At 34.9% G+C, this 23064-nt stretch overlaps 1 protein-coding gene and 1 long non-coding RNA gene across 3 annotated transcripts in view; both read left to right on the top strand.

Annotated features, from left to right (window-relative positions):
- The window catches only part of LOC142228077 (uncharacterized), a 170696-nt gene that overhangs the window by 71941 nt on the left and 75691 nt on the right, over positions 1–23064 (top strand). The window lies entirely within an intron of this gene.
- LOC142229462 (uncharacterized) lies at positions 3051–16083 on the top strand. 2 transcript variants are annotated; one of them, XM_075300022.1, is made up of 3 exons: positions 3051–3172; positions 13855–15853; positions 15927–16083. In XM_075300022.1, the coding sequence occupies exons 2-3, from the start codon at positions 14398–14400 to the stop codon at positions 15980–15982; spliced, it is 1512 nt and encodes a 503-aa protein (XP_075156137.1). In that variant the 5' UTR covers positions 3051–3172; positions 13855–14397; the 3' UTR covers positions 15983–16083. The 2 variants fall into 2 exon arrangements, with proteins under 2 accessions (XP_075156137.1, XP_075156138.1); XM_075300023.1 differs by lacking the exon at positions 3051–3172 and adding an exon at positions 3206–3519.

The raw sequence follows: 23064 nt of genomic DNA, 5'->3' as shown, positions 1-23064 counted from the left end.
ATTTTTCGACAAATTCAAGAAAATTTATTAGACATAATTAAGTTTTTTCACTTATTAAAGAAAATTTTGTAGTTTGAAGGAAAAAATTGGAGTTGAAAATTGCAAGAATATCTTTAGTGACATACGAAGTTCATGATGAACGCATTTGTAGTAAAACTTACAAATTTAAAGAAATATTGAACTATTTTGTGGAAAACACGAATTTAGTTAATCTTTATCCTTCATTTGTGTATATTTTTTGCCTCGGGTTCAGCTAATTTAACTAACAAAAAATTATTACAGTAGAGGAAACTTTCTCCAAACATAATAATTCCATGAACTAAACGAAAGTTAAATTGGCTTTAGTGAAATAGAGAGTTCACTTTTTTTGTTTATAAACAAATTATAACTCGAGCTAGAAATGTCCGATTATATCGTTGTTTGTACTTGAATGCAAGGTATTGAGATGTCGAACAAACGTGTATAATAAGATCTGTGATAAGTTAAGTGGTTCAAAATATATCGATGAAAATAGGGCGAATTTTCAAAACAATCTTGTGTTACAACTTCATGAAAATCGGATAAAAACTACTGCCGTTGGAGGAAAATCGTGAGATCGGTCTAAAGGGTGATTCGGTCAAAATTTGGTCAATATAAACTTGACGTATTTCTTTCAATTTTGCATTTAAAAAACCTGAACACCCCTCATTTTGATGGTGTGTGTGTGTAGAATGTTGCTCCTATTTTGATTTTGGAATTCACTCTTCAGTTGTCAAAATGACGTCCAAGCAAGAAGAGCAGCGTATCAAAATTTTGCTCGCGCATCGCGAAAATCCGAGCTACTCGCACGCAAAACTGGCAAAATCGCTAAAAGTTGTCAAATCAACCGTTACAAATGTAATTAAAGTGTTTGGGGAACGTTTGTCGACAGCCAGGAAGTCTGGATCGGGGGGAAATCGAAAACCGGAAGCCGCTGAGACGACAAAGAGAGTTGCCGGTAGTTTCAAGCGAAACCCTAACCTCTCTCTCCGAGATGCCGGAAATAAGCTGGGTGTATCGTCTACAACCGTGCATCGAGCCAAAAAACGAGCCGGACTATCAACTTACAAGAAAGTAGTGACTCCAAATCGCGATGATAAACAAAATACGACGGCCAAAGCGCGATCCCGGAGGCTGTACACGACGATGCTGACGAAGTTTGACTGCGTGGTAAAGGACGACGAAACCTACGTCAAAGCCGACTACAAGCAGCTTCCGGGACAGGAGTTTTATACGGCAAAAGGAAGGGGAAAGGTAGCAGATATTTTCAAGCACATAAAACTGTCAAAGTTCGCAAAGAAATATCTGGTTTGGCAAGCCATCTGTACCTGTGGCTTGAAAAGCAGCATTTTCATAGCTTCCGGGACTGTCAACCAAGAAATTTACGTGAAAGAGTGTTTGAATAAACGTCTGCTGCCTTTCCTGAAGAAACACGATTGTTCCGTACTGTTTTGGCCGGATTTGGCATCTTGCCATTACGGTAAAAAGGCCATGGAGTGGTACGCCGCCAACAACGTGCAGATGGTTCCCAAGGACAAGAACCCCCCCAACACGCCAGAGCTCCGCCCAATTGAAAAATACTGGGCTATTGTCAAGCGGAACCTAAAGAAGACCAAAAAAACTGCTAAGGACGAGCAGCAGTTCAAGGCAAACTGGCTTTCTGCGGCGAAGAAGGTGGACAAGGTGGCTGTACAAAATCTGATGACAGGTGTCAAGCGTGAGGCCCGGCAATTCGGATTTGGAAAAGCGAAAGCCTAACTGAATATTTTTCCTGAATTTTATACAAATTGAACTTGAAAAAGAAATTTAATTTGATTTTTTAAATAAACGATTTCACCGATTTACACCAAATTTTGACCGTATCACCCTTTATACGTGGGCTATAATACTGCATGGGCTGATTCACCTCATTTCCGTTACATCTATTTGTGATCTTAAAATAATTCTAGATTTTAAATTTTAGACAAATCGGATAGAAAGTACGTTTTCTAGAAGCCCAAAAAATAAAATCGGGAGATCGGTATATATGGGGGCTATACCAACACATGAACCTACAACCATTATTTTCTTCACACCTATTTGTGGTCCTAAAATACCTCTGTATTTGAAGTTTAAGGCAAATCGGATAGAAAATACGGTTTCTAGAAGCCCAAGAAGTAAACTCGGGATATCGGTCTATATGAGGGCTATATAAACACATGGACCGATAGACACCATTTTCGGCACTCCTATTTGTGGTCCTAAAATACCTCTAGATTTCTAATTTCAGAGAAATCGGATAGAAACTATGGTTCCTAGAAGCCCAAGAAGTAAAATTGGGAGATCGGTCTATATGGGGGCTATACCAAAACATGGACCGATACACACCATTTTCAGCTCACCTACTTTTGGTCCTAAAATACCTTTAGATTTCAATTTTCAGCCAAATCGGATAGAAAATACAGTTTCTAGAAGCCCAAGAAGTAAAATCGGGAGCTTGGTCTATATGGGGGGCTATACCGAAACGTCATCAATCAATCCCATTTTATCATTAAATAGTCGTGACATAATTATAAAAAGCCGTGACCGAAGTTACACGATGATACCTATACTGGAAGTATTTTTGGCCGCTAACTCCATATAGCACCGACCACTGCGCGGCCCAAGGATAATGGGATTTTTAACAATACCGAAAATCGGTGTAGGATGATAAACCTGACCACCCGTTTCGATCACTATAATGTTACCCTTAAAATCTACCCTTAAATCCTAAATTGAATGTTAAACAAAAAATTCATTACACTTTTGAAAAATACACACCCTGACCAATAGAAGCGGTGAGTGTCAAAAAACACTACATCTGATATTTGCACAAAATTATTGTGGGAGCGCGTGTGTTGAAAATGTCTTATTATTTTTGGTCCCTATTTCATTTTCCTCAAAATACGATAGCAAAAAAGAAAATGCAAAAAATATCTCAAAACAACAGATGATTTTTCATTAGAGATATTCGAGAGAAACAGAATTCAAATTCAAAAAACCAAAACTGAACACATGATTCCTCGCTCTTGTCTCTGAGTATTGCTCAACTCATAAAACAGTTGGGCGAAATGTTTGAAAGTGGTCGGACGGTGGATTTTTTATTGGGAAAAAAGCGCAAGTGAAAAAAATATATGTAAATATAAAAAAAAAAACAAAAAAAGAAAATAAATATAAAAAAATATAAAGAAATTTAAAAAATACTTGAAATTAAAAAAAATAAACGTATTAAAAGTTGTTTTTGTTTATAAATGTCACAAACCCACGTCATGAAAGCACTAAGATATACAAAAAGATATACTAAGAAAGGGATTTTATAGAGAATTTTAAATTAAAAAAAAAGTGAAAATTAAAAAAATTCTGCGGGGTGATAAAAAATCGAGCCAAATAAAAAAAAAGAAACACAATTTGTGCAAAAATAAATAAATAAAAAAATACAATTCGCACAGAAAACCAAAAAACAAGTGCTGTAAACAATTACACGTAAAACAAAAGTCTTTGAAACAAATAAATAAGAAAACAATTACTTTTGAAGTGGTTCTCATTGAAAAACGAAAACAAAAGATTCGTATAAAGACTCGTGAATTGCAGTCAATAAGAAAAACCGACCACTTGAATTCAATTGCTGCAATCGTTCAAATCAAACAATTTTTGGGTCATCACCACCGATCACCTAGTGGATTACTTTACTTCTCCTACCAAATTGCCACCAAAAGGCATAGTCATTGTCATAAACATACGCCTATTTGCTTAGTGTTTTGGAGGGGGGGAGGGGGGGGGGGGAGGCAAGTATGGTCCCCTTTTTAATTGTGGCATCGACAGCAGCAGTAGCAGGCAGCATCAGCGAAACTACATCGATATTAACCATAAAACATTCTAAAAATATCCACAAGACACAAGAGGAAAACAACAAAAAGCTACGAAAATAAACTGACAACGGCTCATTGAGATCCCATATAAATATAAGAACAAATATTTTGTATTAAAAAATAAAAACAGCAAAAATATTTGTTTATTTGTTTGGCTTTTGGCCAGCGGCTAAATGTTGATCTTCAACATTCGACCAAGCAACAAGACGTGATGTTGTACTCGTTTGCTATTGTCTGCTTTGTCCCCTTATTCCCAATTCCGATTTGTTATGCCTAAATAGTGGCATCGACTTACGAGTCATTCCATGTAAAATCGAAAAGGAAGAGAAATCAAAACAGTCGATCAATTCGATTTGTATTATCCTCAAACATCGAAATATAGATCTTCAAGTCATATTCGTTCACCAAAAGACCAAAAAGTTTAATTGCAACTAAATCGAATTAAGTTTGACTGAGACTGCACTAAAAAGTGGCACCACCAGGACGCTAATTTTTATACCCTCAATCAATTAAATTTTTAATTGAATATTTTTTAAAACTCAATTAAGATTTTAATTGGAAAAGATTTCATGACATTTTTTTCTGAAGCTTCCTGCTCCAAAAGGATCCGGAAGTGAAATCTAGAGATTGGTTTGTGTGGGAGCCATTCAACCTATGTGGAGGCTATATATAGTTATGGGTCGATATTAATCAATTTTTGCAAAGTTGTTGGAAAGCCTATACTAACATCACACACCAAATAGCCGGACGAATTGAGGACGAAAATCGCTAGATCGACTCAGAATGTCACCACAACGCAGAATATGTATAAATATGGGGTGTGAGACCAATATTTCGATGTGTTACAAACAGAATGACGAAGTTAGCATTCCCCCATCCTATGGTGAAGGGTATAAAAACGAATAGTTCTGTATCGGTAAACCAGACAGAAGGACAGATACACAACTGGTCGTTGCTAAATTGTCTCTAACATTTTACAGTGACGTGTCCATTTGTATTGGCAATGTTCGACGTTCTAGATGTGTTACAAACAGCGTTGCCAATTTAGCTTTTTTCCCGCTAGATTTGGCTTTTTTTGAAGACGTTTAGCGGGAAAAAAAATGCATTTAGCTTTTAGCTTTTTTTCTGGCTTTTTTTCATGACCCTTTTAGCTATTTTTGGCTTTTTTTATTTTCCACATGTTTCTATTGAAATATGGATAAAACGGCGTTTTTATCTAAGTCTTGCTGCAAGAATAAGGGTTTCCACATATTTCAAAGCTCAGTTGAAACATTAATAATGATTCCAGCCATTATGCGGCCATTTTTGTAGCAAATACACCTTGTAAAGCTTTTTCATCATATTCATAAGAGTTATCGTAAATTTTAAATCTACTATTACCATACAAATTTGTTAGATAAACTGTCAGTAAATTATTGGGAATATTAGCATTTGACTCGTTTATCCTTTTTATGTTATTATAATATTCTAAAGTTATTGCGATATTACTAAATTAAAATAGTAGATGTGAATTGCTTTGTGCACTGAAAAAATATTGTCGTGAGGCCAAAGATTGCATCTCCTTAAAATACGAACGCGAATAGCATTTATAATAGCATTTGTGAATTTCTCTTATATAAACTGTTTTCCTTGTCCAAAAGACGATAAAGTCGTTTTGTCCTTATAATTAAGTGATTCAACTTAAAAATGGGTATGTTTTTATGAAAGAAGGAAGAATTAATGAAGTAGTCTTTAAATGTGAGGAGTTTTTGCATCTTAACCACAAACCAAAATAGCGTTCAAAAATAGAAGATGTTTTTCAACACTTTATTTTAAAAACATATACATACAATAATTTCTACTTGAAGTCGAGTCTGAATTTGGAAATTTAAGTTGGCGTTAGCACGTTTTTAAAGCACTTTGATAGCTCATGAAGAAAATGAAAATGTTTTTACTGGGAAATGTAAACTGTAGGTATTTTCTACAATTTAAATAAAAGTAATGTATTTCGAATTTCTCACAATTTCAAAACCAAACTAAAATTTTATTTAAAAAAATGACAAATCATTTTTTTTACCAAATCCAAAGCGTGCTTAGATTATTTAATATTTTAAAATAACAAGTAAATAAAATAGAGGTGTTGGGAAGGTAGTTCCCACAAAACGAAGGAAAAAATTTGTGATAGTAATCAAAATGTATCGAATACGCAAACAGAGCTAATATGCCTTAGATATTGTTACAGTCTCACAGAAGTGGAATTAAAATGAAAATAATATGCATTTTAAGTGAAATAAAGACTTTAAGTTTGTTAAATTTCAATCAAAAATATGACTTTTGATACAAAAAATTTAGCTTTTTTTCTAGCTATTCTTTAGCATTTTTATACCCACCACCATAGAATGGTGACGGGGTATAATAAGTTTGTCATTCCGTTTGTAACGCATCGAAATATCGATTTCCGACTATATAAAGTATATATATTCTTGATCAGGGAGAAATTTTAAGACGATATAAGCATGTCCGTCTGTCTGGCTGTCTGTTGTAATCACGCTACAGCATTCAATAATGGAGCTATCGTCCTGAAATTTGGCACAGAATCGTCTTTTGTCTGCGCGCAGGTCAAGTTCGAAGATGGGCTATATCGGGCCATGTTTTGGTATAGCCCCCATATAAACCGACCTCCCGATTTGGGGTCTTTCGCTTATAGAAACCATAGTTTTCATCCAATTAGCGCGAAATTGAAAATCTAGAGATATTTTGGGACCTTGAAGAGGTGTGCCAAAAATGGTGAGTGTCGGTCCATGTTTTGGTATAGCCCCCATATAAACCGACCTCCCGATTTGGGGTCTTTCGCTTATAGAAACCGTAGTTTTCATCCAATTTGCGCGAAATTGAAAATCTAGAGGTATTTTGGGACCTTGAAGAGGTGTGCCAAAAATGGTGAGTGTCGGTCCATGGTTTGGTATAGCCCCCATATAAACCGACCTCCCGATTTGGGGTCTTTCGCTTATAGAAACCGTAGTTTTCATCCAATTTGCGCGAAATTGAAAATCTAGAGATATTTTGGGACCTTGAAGAGGTGTGCCAAAAATGGTGAGTGTCGGTCCATGGTTTGGTATAGCCCCCATATAAACCGACCTCCCGATTTGGGGTCTTTCGCTTATAGAAACCGTAGTTTTCATCCAATTTGCGCGAAATTGAAAATCTAGAGATATTTTGGGACTTTGAAGAGGTGTGCCAAAAATGGTGAGTGTCGGTCCATGTTTTGGTATAGCCCCCATATAAACCGACCTCCCGATTTGGGGTCTTTCGCTTATAGAAACCGTAGTTTTCATCCAATTTGCGCGAAATTGAAAATCTAGAGGTATTTTGGAACCTTGAAGAGGTGTGCCAAAAATGGTGAGTGTCAGTGCATGTTTTGGTAAAGCCCCAATATAGACCGATCTCCCGACTTTACTTCTTGGGCTTATAGAATCCGTAGTTTTTATCCAATTTGCCTCAATTTCAAATTCTACAGGTATTTTAGAACCATAAAGAGGTGTGCCAAAAATGGTGAGTAGCGGTCCATGTTTTGGTATAGTCCCCATATAAACCGATCTCCCGATTTTTCTTTTTGGGCTTGTAGAATTCGTAGTTTTTATCCAATTTGCCTGAAACTGGAAATCTTTAGGTATTTTAGAACTGTGAAGAGGTGTGCCAAAAATGGTGAGTATCGGTCCATGTTTTGGTATAGCCCCCATATAGACCGAGCTCCCGATTTAGTTTTTGGGCTTCTAGAATCCGTAGTTTTTACCCAATTTGCCTGAAAATGGAAATCCAGAGGTATTCTAGGACCATAAAGAGGTGTACCGAAAATGGTAATTATTCAACCATGGTTTAATATAACCCTCATATAGACCAATCTGACGATTTTTATTGTTGGGCTTTTATAATCCGTAGTTATTATCTAATTTGGCAGAAATTGGATCTAGTACCATAACCGAAGATATTATGTCTCGATCTTCCTATTAAACTCCTAGGGTTTCCAGAAATTGTAGTTTTTGTCCGATTTGCCACAAATTGAAAATATGCTGGCATTTAAGATAATTTGTCAAAAAAAAACTAATTTGTATAACATCTCAGTGCATTTTCATGGTGGTGGGTATTTAAGGTTCGGCCGGGCCGAACATAACTCTGCTTTTACTTGTTTAGCTTTTTTTAGCTATTTTTTTTGGGCAAATCTAGCGGTTTTTGGTGAAACAATTCTGGCAACGCTGGTTACAAATTAAATGAAAAAACAAGTAAGGACAGTCAAAAGTCGGGCGGGGCCGATTATATTATACCCTGCACCACTTTGTAGATCTAAATTTTCGATACCATATCACATCCGTCAAATGTATTGGGGGATATATATATATATATATATATAAAAGTTTGTCCCTAATACATACATTTAAATATCACTTGATCTGGACAGAATTTGATAGACCCAAAATTTAAGTCGGCTAATGCACTAGGGTGGAACGCAATGTTAGTACAAAAATATGGGAAACATTTAAATCTGAAGCAATTTTAGGGAAGCTTCGCAGAAGTTTATTTATTGTTTATCGCTCGATATATATGTATTAGAAGTTTAGGAAAATAAGAGTCATTTTTACAACTTGCCGACTAAGCAGTGGCGATTTTACAAGGAAAATGTTGGTATTTTGACCATTTTTGTCGAAATCAGAAAAACATATATATGGGGGCTATATCTAAATCTGAACCGATTTCAACCAAATTTGGCACGCATAGCTATAATGTTAATTCTACTCCCTGTGCAAAATTTCAACTAAATCGGAGCAAAAAATTGGTCTCTGTGGTCGTATGAGTGTAAATCGGGCGAAAGCTATATATGGGAGCTATATCTAAATCTGAACCGATTTCAACCAAATTTGGCATGCATAGCTATAATGCTAATTCTACTCCCTGTGCAAAATTTCAACTAAATAGGAGCAAAAAATTGGCCTCTGTGGTCGTATGAGTGTAAATCGGGCGAAAGCTATATATGGGAGCTATATTTAAATCTGAACCGATTTCAACCAAATTTGGCACGCATAGCAACAATGTTAATTCTAATCCCAGTGCAAAATTTCAACTAAATCGGAGTTAAAAATTGGCATCTGTGGTCATATGAGTGTAAATCGGGCGAAAGCTATATATGAGAGATATATCTAAATCTGAACCGATTTCAACCAAATTTGGCACGCATAGCAACAATGCTAATTCTACTTCCTGTGCAAAATTTCAACTAAATCGGAGTTAAAAATTGGCCTCTGTGGTCATATGAGTGTAAATCGGCCGAAAGCTATATATGGGAGATATATCTAAATCTGAACCGATTTCAACCAAATTTGGCACGCATAGCTACAACGCTAATTCTACTCCCTGTGCAAAATTTCGATTAAATCGGAGTAAAAGATCTGCCACTGTGAGTGTAAATCGGGCGAACGATATATATTGGAGCTATATATAAATCTGAACTGATTTCAATAAAATTTGGCATACTTGACTACACTACTAATTGTACTCCTAGTACAAAATTTCAACTAAATTGGGGTAAAACTCTAGCTTCTGGGACCGTATTAGTGCATATCGGACGAAATATATATATGGGAGCTATATCTAAATCTGAACCGATTTCTTCCAAAATCAATAGGGTTCTATTCTGAACCAAAACTCATATTTGTGCCAAACTTGAAGTCGATTGGACTAAAACTGCGACCTAGACTTTGATTACAAAAATGTGTTCACGGACAGACGGACATGGCTGTATCGACTCAGGAGCCCAACCTGAGCATTTTTGCCAAAGACACCATGTGTCTATCTCGTCTCCTTCTGGGTGTTGCAAACATATGCACTAACTTATAATACCCTGTTCCACAGTGTGGAGCAGGGTATAAAAAAAAAACAAGTATATACGGCCGTAAGTTCGGTCTATAGATATAAAATTTGGGCAAAATTTTCTTTAAAAATATAACATTTTGACAGAATTTTCTATGGCAATAAAATTTTGGCAGATTATTTTTGGCTCGAGTGGCAATCGTGATTTTTCTGTGATTGGGGATCGGTTTATTTGGGGGCTATATATAATATAGATCGATACGGACCAGTTTTGGCATGGTTGTTATCGGCCATACACTAGCGAAATGTACCAAATTTCAACCGGATCGGATGAATTTTGTTCCTCTAAGAGGCTGACCTACGGAGCCCGGATCGAATGACATTTGCTTCTCTAAGAGCGTCTGCAAGCCAAATCGGTTTTTGCATGGTTATTAGAGACTATATACCAACACCAAGTTCCAAATTTCAGCCGGATCGGATGAAATTTGCTTCTCTTAGAGGCTCCGCAAGCCAAATCTGGGGGTCCGTTTATATGGGTGCTATACGTAAAAGTGAACCGATTTGCAATACCATCCGACTCAGAATTTCACCACGACCCAGAATATATATACTTTATGGGGTCTTAGAGCAATATTTCGATGTGTTACAAACGGAATGACAAATTTAATATACTCCCCATCCTATGGTGGAGGGTATAACAATATTATTCCCCTTTGAATAAACTTGGGTGAAGAGAGGATTGGTGAGCGCTAAGAGGGACGGCATGGTTGTTAGCGGCGCAATATACCAAATTTCACCACATACCAAATTTCAACCGGATCGGATGAATTTTGCTCCTCCAAGAGCTCCGGAGGTCAAATCTGGGGATCGGTTTAAATGGGAGTTATATATAATTAAGACCGGTATGGACCAATTTTGGCATGTTTCTTAGAGACCATATACTAACACCACGTACCAAATTTCAAACTGATCGGGTGAATTTTGCTCTTCCAAGGGGCTCCGAAGGTCAAATCTGGGGATCGGTTTATATGAGGGCTACATATAATTATTATCGATATGGACCAATTCCTGCATAGTTGTTAGAGATCATATACTAACACCACGTACCAAATTTCAAGCGAATCGGATGAATGTTGCTCATCCATGGGGGTCAGGAGGTCAAATCTGGGGATCGGTTTATATGGCGGCTACATATAATTATTTACCGATATGGACCAATTCCTGCCTGGTTGGTAGAGATCATATAATAACACCATGTACCAAATTTCAAGCGAATCGGATTAATTTTGCTCATCCATGGGGCTCAGGAGGTCAAATCTGGGAATCGGTTTATATGGGGGCTACATATAATTATTTACCGATATGGACCAATTCCTGCCTGATTGTTAGAGATCATATACTAACACCATGTACCAAATTTCAAGCGAATCGGATGAATTTTGCTCATCCATGGGGCTCAGGAGGTCAAATCTGGGGATCGGTTTATATGGGGGCTGTATATAATTATGGAGCGATGTGGATCAATTTTCGCATGGTTGTTAGAGACCATATACTAACACCATGTACCAAATTTCAGCCGGATCGGATGAAATTTGCTTCTCTTAGAGGCTCCACAAGCCAAATCTGGGGATTATGGACCGATATAGACCAATTTTTGCATGGTTGTTAGAGACCATATACTAACACCATGTACCAAATTTCAACCGGATGGGATGAAATTTGCTTTTCTTAGAGGCTGCACAAGCCAAAAATGGGGGTCCGTTTATATGGGAGCTATACGTAAAAGTGAACCGATATGGCCCATTTGCAATACCATCCGACCTACATCAATAACAACTGATTGTGTAAAGTTTCAAGTCGATAGCTTGTTTCGTTCGGAAATTAGCGTGATTTCAACAGACGGACGGACGGACATGCTATGGGGTCTTAGAACAATATTTCAATGTGTTATTATTATTATTACCCTTTGAATAAACTTGGGTGAAGAGAGAAGGCCGATTAACTACGTATATAATTTAGTTTGACAAAATTTTCTATAGCAATAATATTTTGACAAATTTTTCTATAGAAATAAAATTTTGACAAAATTTTCTATAGAAATAAAATTTTGACAAAATTTTCTATAGAACTAAAATGTTGAAAAAATTTTGTATAGTAATAAAATTTTGACAACATTTTCTATAGTAATAAAATTTTCACAAAATGTTCTTTAGTAATAAAATATTGACAAAATTTTCTATAGAAATAAAATTTTGGTAGATTATTTTTGGGGATGGGTTATATATAACTATAGACCGATATGGACCAATTTTGATATGATTGTTAGCGGCGAAATGTACCAAATTTCACCATGTACCAAATTTCAACCGGATAGGAAGAATTTTGCTCCTCCAAGAGCTCCGGAGGTCAAATCTGGGGATCGGTTTAAATGGGAGTTATATATAATTATAACCGGTATGGACCAATTTTTGCATGGTTGCTGGAAACCATATACTAACACCACGTACCAAATTTCAACCTGATCGGGTGAATTTTGCTCTTCCAAGGGGCTCCGAAGGTCAAATCTGGGGATCGATTTATATGGTGGCTACATATAATTATTTACCGATATGGACCAATTCCTGCATGGTTGTTAGAGATCATATACTAGGTTAGGTTAGGTTAGGTGGCAGCCCGATGTATCAGGCTCACTTAGACTATTCAGTCCATTGTGATACCACATTGGTGAACTTCTCTCTTATCACTGAGTGCTGCCCGATTCCATATTAAGCTCAATTACAAAGGACCTCCTTTTTATAGCCGAGTCCGAACGGCGTTCCACATTGCAGTGAAACCACTTCGAGAAGTTATGAGACCCTCAGAAATGTCACCAGCATAACTGAGGTGGGATAATACACCACTGAAAAACTTTTTGGTGTTCGGTCGAAGCAGGAATCGAACCCACGACCTTGTGTATGCAAGGCGGGCATGCTAACCATTGCACCACGGTGGCTCCTAACACCACGTACTGAATTTCAAGCGATTCGGATGAATTTTGCTCATCCATGGGGCTCCGGAGGTCAAATCTGGGGATCGGTTTGTATGGGGGCTATATATAATTATGGACCGATTTGGATCAATTTTGACATGGTTGTTAGAGACCATATACTAACACCGTGTACCAAATTTCAGCCGGATCGGATGAAGTTTGCTTCTCTTAGAGGGTCCGCAAGCCAAATCGGGGGATCGATTTATATGGGGGCTATGGACCGATGTGGACTAATTTTTGCATGGTTGTTAGAGACCATATATTAACACCATGTACCAAATTTCAGACGGATCGGATTAAATTTGCTCCTCCAAGAGGCTCTGCAAGCCAAATCTGAGCGTCGGTTTATATGGGGACTATACGTAAAAGTGGTCCAATATGGCCCATTTGCAATACCATCTGACCTACATCAATAACAACTACTTGTGCCAAGTTTCAAGTCGATAGCTTGTTTCGTTCGGAAGTTAGCGTGATTTCAACAGACGAACGGACGGACATACTCAGATGGACTCAGAATTTCACCATGACCCAGAATATATACTTTATGGGGTCTTAGAACAATATTTCGTTGTGTTACAAACGGATTGACAAAGTTAATATACCTCCCATCCTATGGTGGAGGGTATAAAAAGGAGTAACACACGTGGGTTAGAATTCAAGTGGAGGTTTTATTTATGATGTTAATTCTCACCAAGTGTTTGGGTATGCAGCTGCCGGAAAAGTGGCAGATTGAATGTTTCGTACGAGCTAGGAAACCTAATGTTTTTTTATTTTAGAACAATTTGAGGTTTCATTACAATTTGACGTTTTTTTTTTGGGGGGCCTATATTACAACAATATTTAGATTAAAATTCAAATGATTTTCAAACTAATGTCAGTTACAATTCAAAAATTCATAGTATAAAATGTAATAATAAGTCTAAACAGTCATGTTTAGACACCCTTAAAAAATTGTTATTTTGTAAACATACGAAATCATTAAAACTTCTGATTAATACTCCAATTAGTATATTTTCTGAAGTTTTGAAAAAAATCGATTTACATGGAATGACTCCTATATACATGTTATCTATCCCGTAGATGCACTAAACGTTCTACATAAATATTCGCTGCTAAATGAGTCCATTCTGATGACAAGAAAACCGAATAATTTTTTGACAACAGGTGGATGGATGAATGGATCACAAACAAAAAAACAACAACAAAATAAAAACAAGAAAAATACTTAAGATACATTTGCCCACGAAATTGACTTTTTATTTTTGTGAATGTGAATGTCATGTGAACATCCCTCTTTTTTGGCCTCCACCAACCCAATAATTAGAGAAATTAAAAAAAAAAACACACACACACAAAACAAATCAAAAATATTTAAATTGAATCATAATTCGTGCATAGAAACAAATCAACAGCGAGAGAGACGGTTGTACCGTCTACTAGACAGAAGTGCCAGTTTTCATCATTATTTTGAATGCACTTAACTTGAGAAACGAGGGAGCAGAATATTGGCCATCCAAGAACTACATAGCTAAAGTGAGAGGGTGTTTTGGGGGATGTACCCCCACCACATACAGTGGGTGTTAGAGAAAGATCACACAAGTGTTTCCTGAATGCGATTTTACAATGTCAGATATGTTTATGAACAAACAACGACGTCGACCGCATTGGCATTATAGTCCACAGCAAACGCCAATGGGAACAGGTGCAACTGCCTCATCGTCATCATCATCACCAGCAGCAGCAGCAACTAATCGAAAATCAAGATCATCTCGAGCGTGTACACCTGGTGCCACAGCTAAACCTTCCGTTGATGACTATCTCGCAAATGAGATCGACGATAATGACGATGATGTTGAAGGCATCAATGCTAATCAAGAGGAAAATGAGATCGAGGATGATCCTCTAGCTAATATTCTTAGTTTGCAGTTACGAAAACCTGACCATTGGAAATGGGAATTAAGTACCTCAAAATCATGCTCGAACATAGCCTTACCCCGTATAATACTCTACGATCATAAGGGTAATTTACTTGTGGATGCTCCACCAGGTGGTGGTCCCGATTGCTCCGAAAAAGTTTACAAACAGGATGACCACGTAAAGTCTCCAACCAAGAAACGATCATACAATCAACAGAGAGCAGCCACCACCAATCTAACGCATTCCATTCGAAAAGCTTTGGATAAAGAATTCAATGGTTTGAGAATCCAAGAGGTCAATACATCAACATCCCGTTCCAGTCTTTCGTCCAAGGAACGCCGACAACAAACTTCAATTCTAACCACACCTTCGACAACATCGACCAATACCACAATGCGACCGCATCGCAGTCGAAAGGCTATTGATTTAAATATAGCCGATTTACCAGATATGTCTCCGCGCTCCTCATCTCTAAAAGGGGTACGCTTCAATTTTGATAATGATGAATCAAAAATCCCTGATTTTCTCCCCACTCCGCCATCAACTACCACACCTACCTCATCGTCGTCGGGACCTCGAGAGAAGAGGAAATATCGTCGTTCCCATAGTACGGGACGGCCATATAGTAGATCAGAATCCATACTTGAAAGAATTAGTTTTCAACGTGGTCGTTTCTCTTCACCTGAATCTGAGGAGGAAGAAGAACAGCGAGCCACCACCGCCTCTCCTGGTCCCCGTTTATGCCTGCGCACCGATGAAGCTGGTACTTTAATCGTGCATCAGGATAGTTTAAGTAGTCAAAGTTCCCGTCGTAGACGTAAGCCCTTGAAATATCCCTCGTCTGGCGAAAGTGTCATAAAATCGGAATCATCAAGCAAACATTTGTCTTTGACGCCACCGCAAAAGGATGCTGGTTCACCTCTTAGTGAAGCTTCAACGACAGCCTCAACGAAGGAGCGTAGGAGAAAATTACTTCCCATTCGTCGCTATCTAACCGATGGTAATCTCTTACTCAATAAACGTTTATCCTCGTCCGAGGAAACTTTGGCCAAACCCACAATTGTATTGAAAACCGAAGAAGTTCCAGAACCAGATCCTCCCGTACAGAGTAGCGGTTGTAATTGTATCCATCATAGGCGATATCGACGTAACGAAACTAAAGGTCAGTTCTGAATTCGGGTATGCTCTTTGTCTCGGTGTCTAATATTGTTTTGGGATTTTTCTTTCAATTTTAGATCTTAATCCGAGTATTTCTTCCATAGGACAACAACGCAATGGTAAAATTAGATAAAATATCAATAATAATTAATGTTTAGAAAATGTATCATTCAATTGATATTATTGTGCATTAGTGATCAAATATATCTACACATATATGTACACTTCCGTAAATGAGTTGGATTTATTTGATGGTGCTAAAAAATGACAACGAATTACTCTGCCTAAAGTACTTAGGCAATTCCTCAGATGTGCTGTACAGAGAATGAAGCCGCCGAGTCGCGCCGCCGAGTTTAGCCGCCGCCGACTAGTTTTTACCAGTCGAAGCCGTCGCCGAATTTGTCGACTCATCTCGACTCAAAGTTAGCCGCCAATTAATCAAAAATATTGATTTGAATCAGAAAAAATTATTAATAATGGTTTCACTTTTTTGTCAAAATGTTTAACTTTCCACCCAAGTAAGTATCAAGTTGCTATAATAATTTTGCAAAAATTTGGCTCAGAACATTTGAATTATGTGTAAATGTGGTTGTAAGATAAGTTGTACAACTAATCTCATTACCATTCGGATAACATCAAATTGATTTTATTATGGATAATTGTCCGCCGTCGATAAGACAAGTTTATATCGGCTTAGCCATCAAGCCGTCGCCGCCGGAGGCAAAAAATTAGTATTAGCCGCCGCCGACAAAAATGGGTCGGCTTCATTCTCTGGTGCTGTATAGTCTTGGGCAAAACCGTTCGCCGTAGTAATTCGGATCTATTGTACCTTTTGGGAGCCACCGTGGTGCAATGGTTAGCATGCCCGCCTTGCATACACAAGGTCGTGGGTTCGATTCCTGCTTCGACCGAACACCAAAAAATTTTTCAGCGGTGGATTATCCCACCTCAGTAATGCTGGTGACATTTCTAAGGGTTTCAAAGCTTCCCTAAGTCGCATCTCGTTCTAATAATTCGTACACTTTTAATATTTGCCATCACTGTTATCTACTAAGGATAGGTACGGTCTCTTTTGTACATTCCATTATAGAAACTAAAGTCTTTATATCGTCCATTCGTTCCATTTAGCTCCTTTGAATAAAGTCAATAATTTAAGTATTTGCATATTATGCAATTATGATCCCTCCTATTAACGACAATTTTTGGGTGTATAACTATCCCTTGAATTGTAAATGTGTCGAATTATAAATGTTTTACACGACCTTACACGAATATTCAATTTGAAGGAATTGAATTTATCACAAGTATATACAGCAGTAAGTTCGGCCGGGCCGAATCTTAAATACCCACCACCATGAATCAAATATACTAGTTTTCTTTGAAAATTTCAGGGGAGTTTGATGACAGATATTTTCCCAAGCGGATCAGTTCAACCAGTACGCTTCGCGCAGATAAATGTAAAGATTTTACCTACGAAGACTAGATCAGATTCTGAATTTATAAGAACCATTTTTTGTTTGAGTTTTAGAGGAATCATAAACATCTCTTGTAAGTGCAAGAAAATGATGAAATAACGCCTTGATTTGAAATCTGTGAATTTTCATCCCAAATATTTAAATGACTACGAGAAGTAAAATCTGGAGATTTTGCATATAGTCTCAAGCAATTTTCATGATTAGTGCGCCTTCTATACCCTCAATAAGTGAAATCTGTCTATATGCAGGCCTTACCAAATGGACCGATAAAACTAAATCACATACACTTTGTTATGGGTCTAAAATGCCAGTATATTTTCAATTTGTGGCAAATCGGATAAAAACTACAATTTCTAGAAACCCTAGGAGTTAAATGGGGAGATCGGTCTATGCGGGGGCTACATCAAAACATGGTCCGATAATCACCATTTCCAGCACATCTCTTTATTTTCCTAGAATACCTCTAGATTTTCAATTTCAGGTAAATTGGGTAAAAACTATGGATTCTAGAAGCCCAAGAAGTAAAATCGGGAGATCGGTCTATATGAGGGCTATATCAAAACATAAAGCGATACTCACCATTTTCGGCACACCTCATTATGGTCCTAGATTACCTCTAGATTTCTGATTTGACGCAAATTGGGTAAAAATTACGGATTCTAGAAGACCAAGAAGTAAAATCGGGAGACCGGTCTATATGGTGGCTATATCAAAACATGGACCGGTACTCACCATTTTCGGTACACGTCTTTTGGGTCCTAGATTACCTCTAGATTTCAAATTTCAGCTAAATTGGATAAAACTACGGATTATAGAAGCCCAAGAAGTAAAATCAGGATATCGGTCTATATGGGGGCTATATCAAAACATGGACCGATAGGCACCATTTTCGGTACACTTTTTGATGGTCCTAAAATACCTCTAGATTTCCAATTTCAGACAAATTGGATAAAAACTATAGTTTTTATAAGCCCAAGATCCCAAATCGGGATGTCGCTTTATATGGGGCCTATATCAAACCTTGGTCTGATATAGCCCATCTTCGAACTTGACCTGCCTGCAAACAAAAGACGAATCTGTGCCAAATTTCAGGACGATAGCGCCATTATTGAAGGCTGTAGCGTGATTACAACAGACAGACGGACATGCTTATATCGTCTTAGAATTTCTGCCTGATCAAGAATATATATACTTTATATAGTCGGAAATCGATATTTCGATTTGCTACAAACGGAATGACAATCTTATTATACCCTCGTACCGTTCTATGGTGGTGGGTATAAAAAAAATCTATAGAAAGATTTGAAAAAAAAAATTATTTCTCTAGAAAAATTTTGTCAACATTTTATTTCTATAGAAAATTTGGACAAAATTTTATTTCAATAAAATGTTATTATTATAGAAAATCTGGTCAACATTTTATTTCTAAAGAAATTTTTTTCAAAATTTTCTTTCTGTATAAAAACTGTCAAAATTTTATTTCTATAGAAAATTTTACCAAAATTTTATTTCTATAAAAAAAATTGCCAAAATTTTATTTCTATAGAAATTTTTGCCAAAATTTTATTTCTATAGAGAATTTTGTGAATACTTCATATCTATAATTTTTTTTTTTCAAAATTTTATTTCTTTAGAAAAATCATCAAACTTTTATTACTATCAAAATTTTATTTCTATAGAGAATTTTGTGAATACTTCATATCTATATTTTTTTTTTTTTCAAAATTTTATTTCTTTAGAAAAATCATCAAACTTTTATTACTATCAAAAATTTTGCCAAAATTTTATTTCTATAAAAAAAAAAAATTATTTTTTTTTTTCAAAATTTTATTTCTGTAGACAAATTGTCAAAATTTTATTGCTATAAAAAATTTTTCCCAAAATTTTATTTCTATAGAAATTTTTGTCAAAATTTTATTTCTATAGAGAATTCTGTGAAAATTTTATTTCTATGGAAAATTTTATTTCTATAGAAAATTTTGGCAACATTTTATTTCTATGGAAAATTTTGTAAAAATTTTATTTCTGTAGAAAATTTTGCCAAAATTTCATTTAAATAGAAATTTTTTATCAATTTTTGTTTTTGTTATTTCTTTAGAAAATTTTGTCAACATTTTATTTCTATAGAAAATTTTGTCGAAAGTTTATTTCTATAGAAGGTTAGGTTAGGTGGCAGTCCGATGTATCAGGCTCACTTATACTATTCACTCCATTGTGATACCACATTGGTGAACTTATCTCTTATCACTTGAGTGCTGCTCGATTCCATGTTAAGCTCAATGACAAGGGACCTCTTTTTTATAGCCGAGTTCGAACGGCGTTCCACATTGCAGTGAAACCACTTAGAGAAGCTTTGAAACCCTCAGAAATGTCACCAGCGTTAATGGGGTGCGATAATCCACCGACAAAATTTCTATAGAAAATTTTATCAAAATTTTATTTCTAAAGAAAATTTGTCAAAATTTTATTTCTAAAGAAAATTTATCAAAATTTTATTTCTAAAGAAAATTTATCAAAATTTTATTTCTATAGAAAGTTTTGTCAGAATTTTAATTCTATAGAAAATTTTGTCAAAAGTTCAGTTCTATAGAAAAATTGTCATAATTTTATTTCTATAGATTTTTTTTTTTCAAAATTTTATTTCTAAAGTATTTTTTTTTTTCTTTAATTTTCTTTCTATAGAAAATTTTGTAAAAATTTTATTTCTATAAAAAAATTTGCCAAAATTTTATTTTTAAAAAAAAAAAATTTTAAATTTTTATTTCTATAGAAAATGTTGTCAAAAGTTGTATTTCTAAAGAAAGTTTTGTCAAAAGTTGTATTTCTATAGAAAAAAATCTCAAAATAGATTTCTATGGAAATTTTTGTCAAAATTTTTTTCAAAATTTTCTATCGAAAACTTTGGCAAAATTTTATTTCTATAGAAAATTTTGGCAAAATTGTATTTCTCTTGAAAAATTTCCAAAAATTTATTTCTCTAGAGAATTTTGGAAAAAAATTTATTTTATGGAAAATTTTGGCAAAATTGTATTTCTTTAAAAATATTTGTCAAAATTTTATTTCTATAGAAAAGTTTGGCAAAATTTTCTCAAAATTTTATTTCTATAGAAAATTTTGGCAAAATTTTATTTCTGTAAAAAATTCATGTTTCCCTTAGCTGGACAGATATATTTTGCAAGATCTACCAAAAACATCAAGAATTCTACCAAACAGTAAAAAAAGCTACCACTTTTGGTAGAATTCTATCAACTGTGGCAATCGTGATTAGCACTCTCAGCAGCAAACGCCATTGAATACAAAGAGTTAATGTTTGTGATGTTGTACTTTTTAACTAGTCCCTCCCATAGAAGAAAAAATTAACTAAAAATAAAGAAAAAAATGATGGGCGGATCCCGGGATGCTCTTAAAAAAATGTTTGTGGCACAAATTCCGATTTTATTTTCTGGGAAGCTAAAAACGTTTATTCATAAACAAGTACATAGAAAAAATATATCACCAAAATATTCCAATTAAAAAGTTGAAGATTTTTTCAATTAATAAATTAATTGATACAATAAGCTTTTTAATCAAGATAGAAACAATAAGTTTATTGAGTCAATGGTTGAAAATTTAAAAAATTTTAATGAAAAAAATAATTGATACAAATATTTGTATGTTAGTCTGATATCAACACAGGCTGGTTTTTCGTCCAAATCAATTACTTTTTTACATTAATTACAATTTTAAATTAAATTCAATTTCTATAAGAAATTAGCATATAAGACCCAAATTGAATCATCTCACCCAGCCAGATCTTACTAGAGACTACACCCAGAAAAAAGTGACCCCTTCTTTAAGTTAAAATGAACTCATTGTGAAGAAAGTTGAACTTCGTATAGCGCCAAAGACATTTTTATTTCTTTGAACGATGTGATTTTCGTAGAAATTAGGAATAATGCATTCCATATATTAGTTAACATTTTCCTATATTTATATACCACTATACTACAGAATGAAAAAATTTAACTAATTTGAATTCATATATGGAATGATTTTATTGAAATTTTTTCATTCATTTGGACAAATCTTACACATTTGTGGTAAAACTTTTACTTCATCATTAGAACTGCTTACCTTCGTTTTTAAATACAATTTTATTTATTTATTTAAGCAATTTTATCTTCAATAAAAGACATGTTTTATTAATATATTGAATATATTTATTAAGAATCAACAACATCGAATCTCCTTGAAATATTAGTTTATTATTCCGCTGTTTCCAATTTCCATGTGATATTATCAACTGTAAAACGCACTTTTTCTTCTTCTTGTACTTTTCACTTTTAATAAGTTGCTGCCTAACGATTTTGTCCTCCTTTTACAATTTCAATACCTACAAATATAAAAAATCATAAACCATTTTTGTTGCAAAAGGTTAGCGTCACTGAATATTACCTGATAATTGAAGATTCCAAAATGAAGACAAATGAAAGGGTTGTTATTCTGCTGGTGTTTTCTTTCTTTATACACTATCACGAACATTGATAGATTTATTTAAAAAAACGAAAATTTTTCTCACTAATTTAAAATAAGAAATATTTTATATATTTTATTTGTTATTTATTATATTATTTTACCATATTATTTTTTAACAATCTCTCCGAAACAACGCGATTCCAACTAAAAAACAACCGACGCGCAAATATATCGATTACACCCACGCGCAAACACATCGATTACGATGACAGGTATCGATTACAGGTAGACAATAGAAATTTAGGAAAATTTCCTATATTCTAACAAGTGTGTTTCCTTAAGTTTTGAAAGGATTGCATACTTCTTAGTACGAATGAACTAAAATATTTTTCTATGCCAAGTGTTATATATTATATATTATAAAGGAAGTCGCAATTATCATTTTATAAGAAATTTTACTAATTTTGAGGAAACTTGGTTTTAGTTCGGTTTTTGTTTATTTTTACGAATGCTTTGTTATCGGTGAATAAAATTTTCTTTTTCAGTAGTAAATTCTTATACCCAGCGAAGAAAATAGTATGAGTAAAATTCCATGCCTTATTCTAGTTAAAGAACTATTCCTAACTGCTTACAGTTTAGGATTTTTTTACTGAAACGAGTAAATTTTATTATTTTTCACAAAAATTTACCTTAATGGAAATAAAATGGATAAACTATATTGATGAAAATTTTTTTCCTTTAGTTTCAAAGGCACTTTTTTCTGGGTGTATGGAAATGTGGATTAGCCAACACTGAAACATATGTATAGTCAGGCTTGTAAGATGGGTATCTGGTATTTTCTTTTCAATAGCATAATAATACCAATACCTTAATCTTCATGTCCAATTAGCTCGCATTTAAAATTGTAATTAAAACAATTGATACAAATATATTTTTAATCAAACTCAGAAAACTACGTCAAATTTATTTTAAGCTTAACATTTATTTTAAGCAAAATATTTACCTTGTTTAATTAAAAAATTAATTGAGTTTTGGAATCCAGGTATGGGGATGTGCGAAAAATAACATAATTGAAAAAATTCAAGTCTTTCAAAATAAAGTTATTCGACAAGCGGTAAATGCACAATGGTTTATCCGAAATAGCGATCTTCACAGAGATATGAACATCAAAGGAAGGAAATAACATCCTACTCCAAAAAGCACCAAAAACGATTTCAGGAACATCAACATGTGGAAGCAGTCAAGCTATTACAGACATCAGGCCTAACGAGAAGACTGCATCGTT

The sequence above is a fragment of the Haematobia irritans genome, chromosome 3 (genome assembly GCF_050003625.1).
Source record: "Haematobia irritans isolate KBUSLIRL chromosome 3, ASM5000362v1, whole genome shotgun sequence".
In the NCBI taxonomy this organism is placed as follows: Eukaryota; Metazoa; Arthropoda; class Insecta; order Diptera; family Muscidae; genus Haematobia; species Haematobia irritans.
Note: the sequence above shows the minus strand (reverse complement) of the source record. Positions and strands in the feature narration are given on the sequence as shown.

What these genes read in the sequence shown, in the direction of transcription:
- LOC142229462 (XM_075300022.1), top strand. Translation starts at nt 14,398, where the DNA reads ATGTCAGATATGTTTATGAACAAACAACGACGTCGACCGCATTGGCAT. An exon ending in TCGACGTAACGAAACTAAAG is followed by an intron (nt 15,854 to 15,926) that starts GTCAGTTCTGAA and finishes TTTCAATTTTAG; the next exon opens with ATCTTAATCCGAGTATTTCT.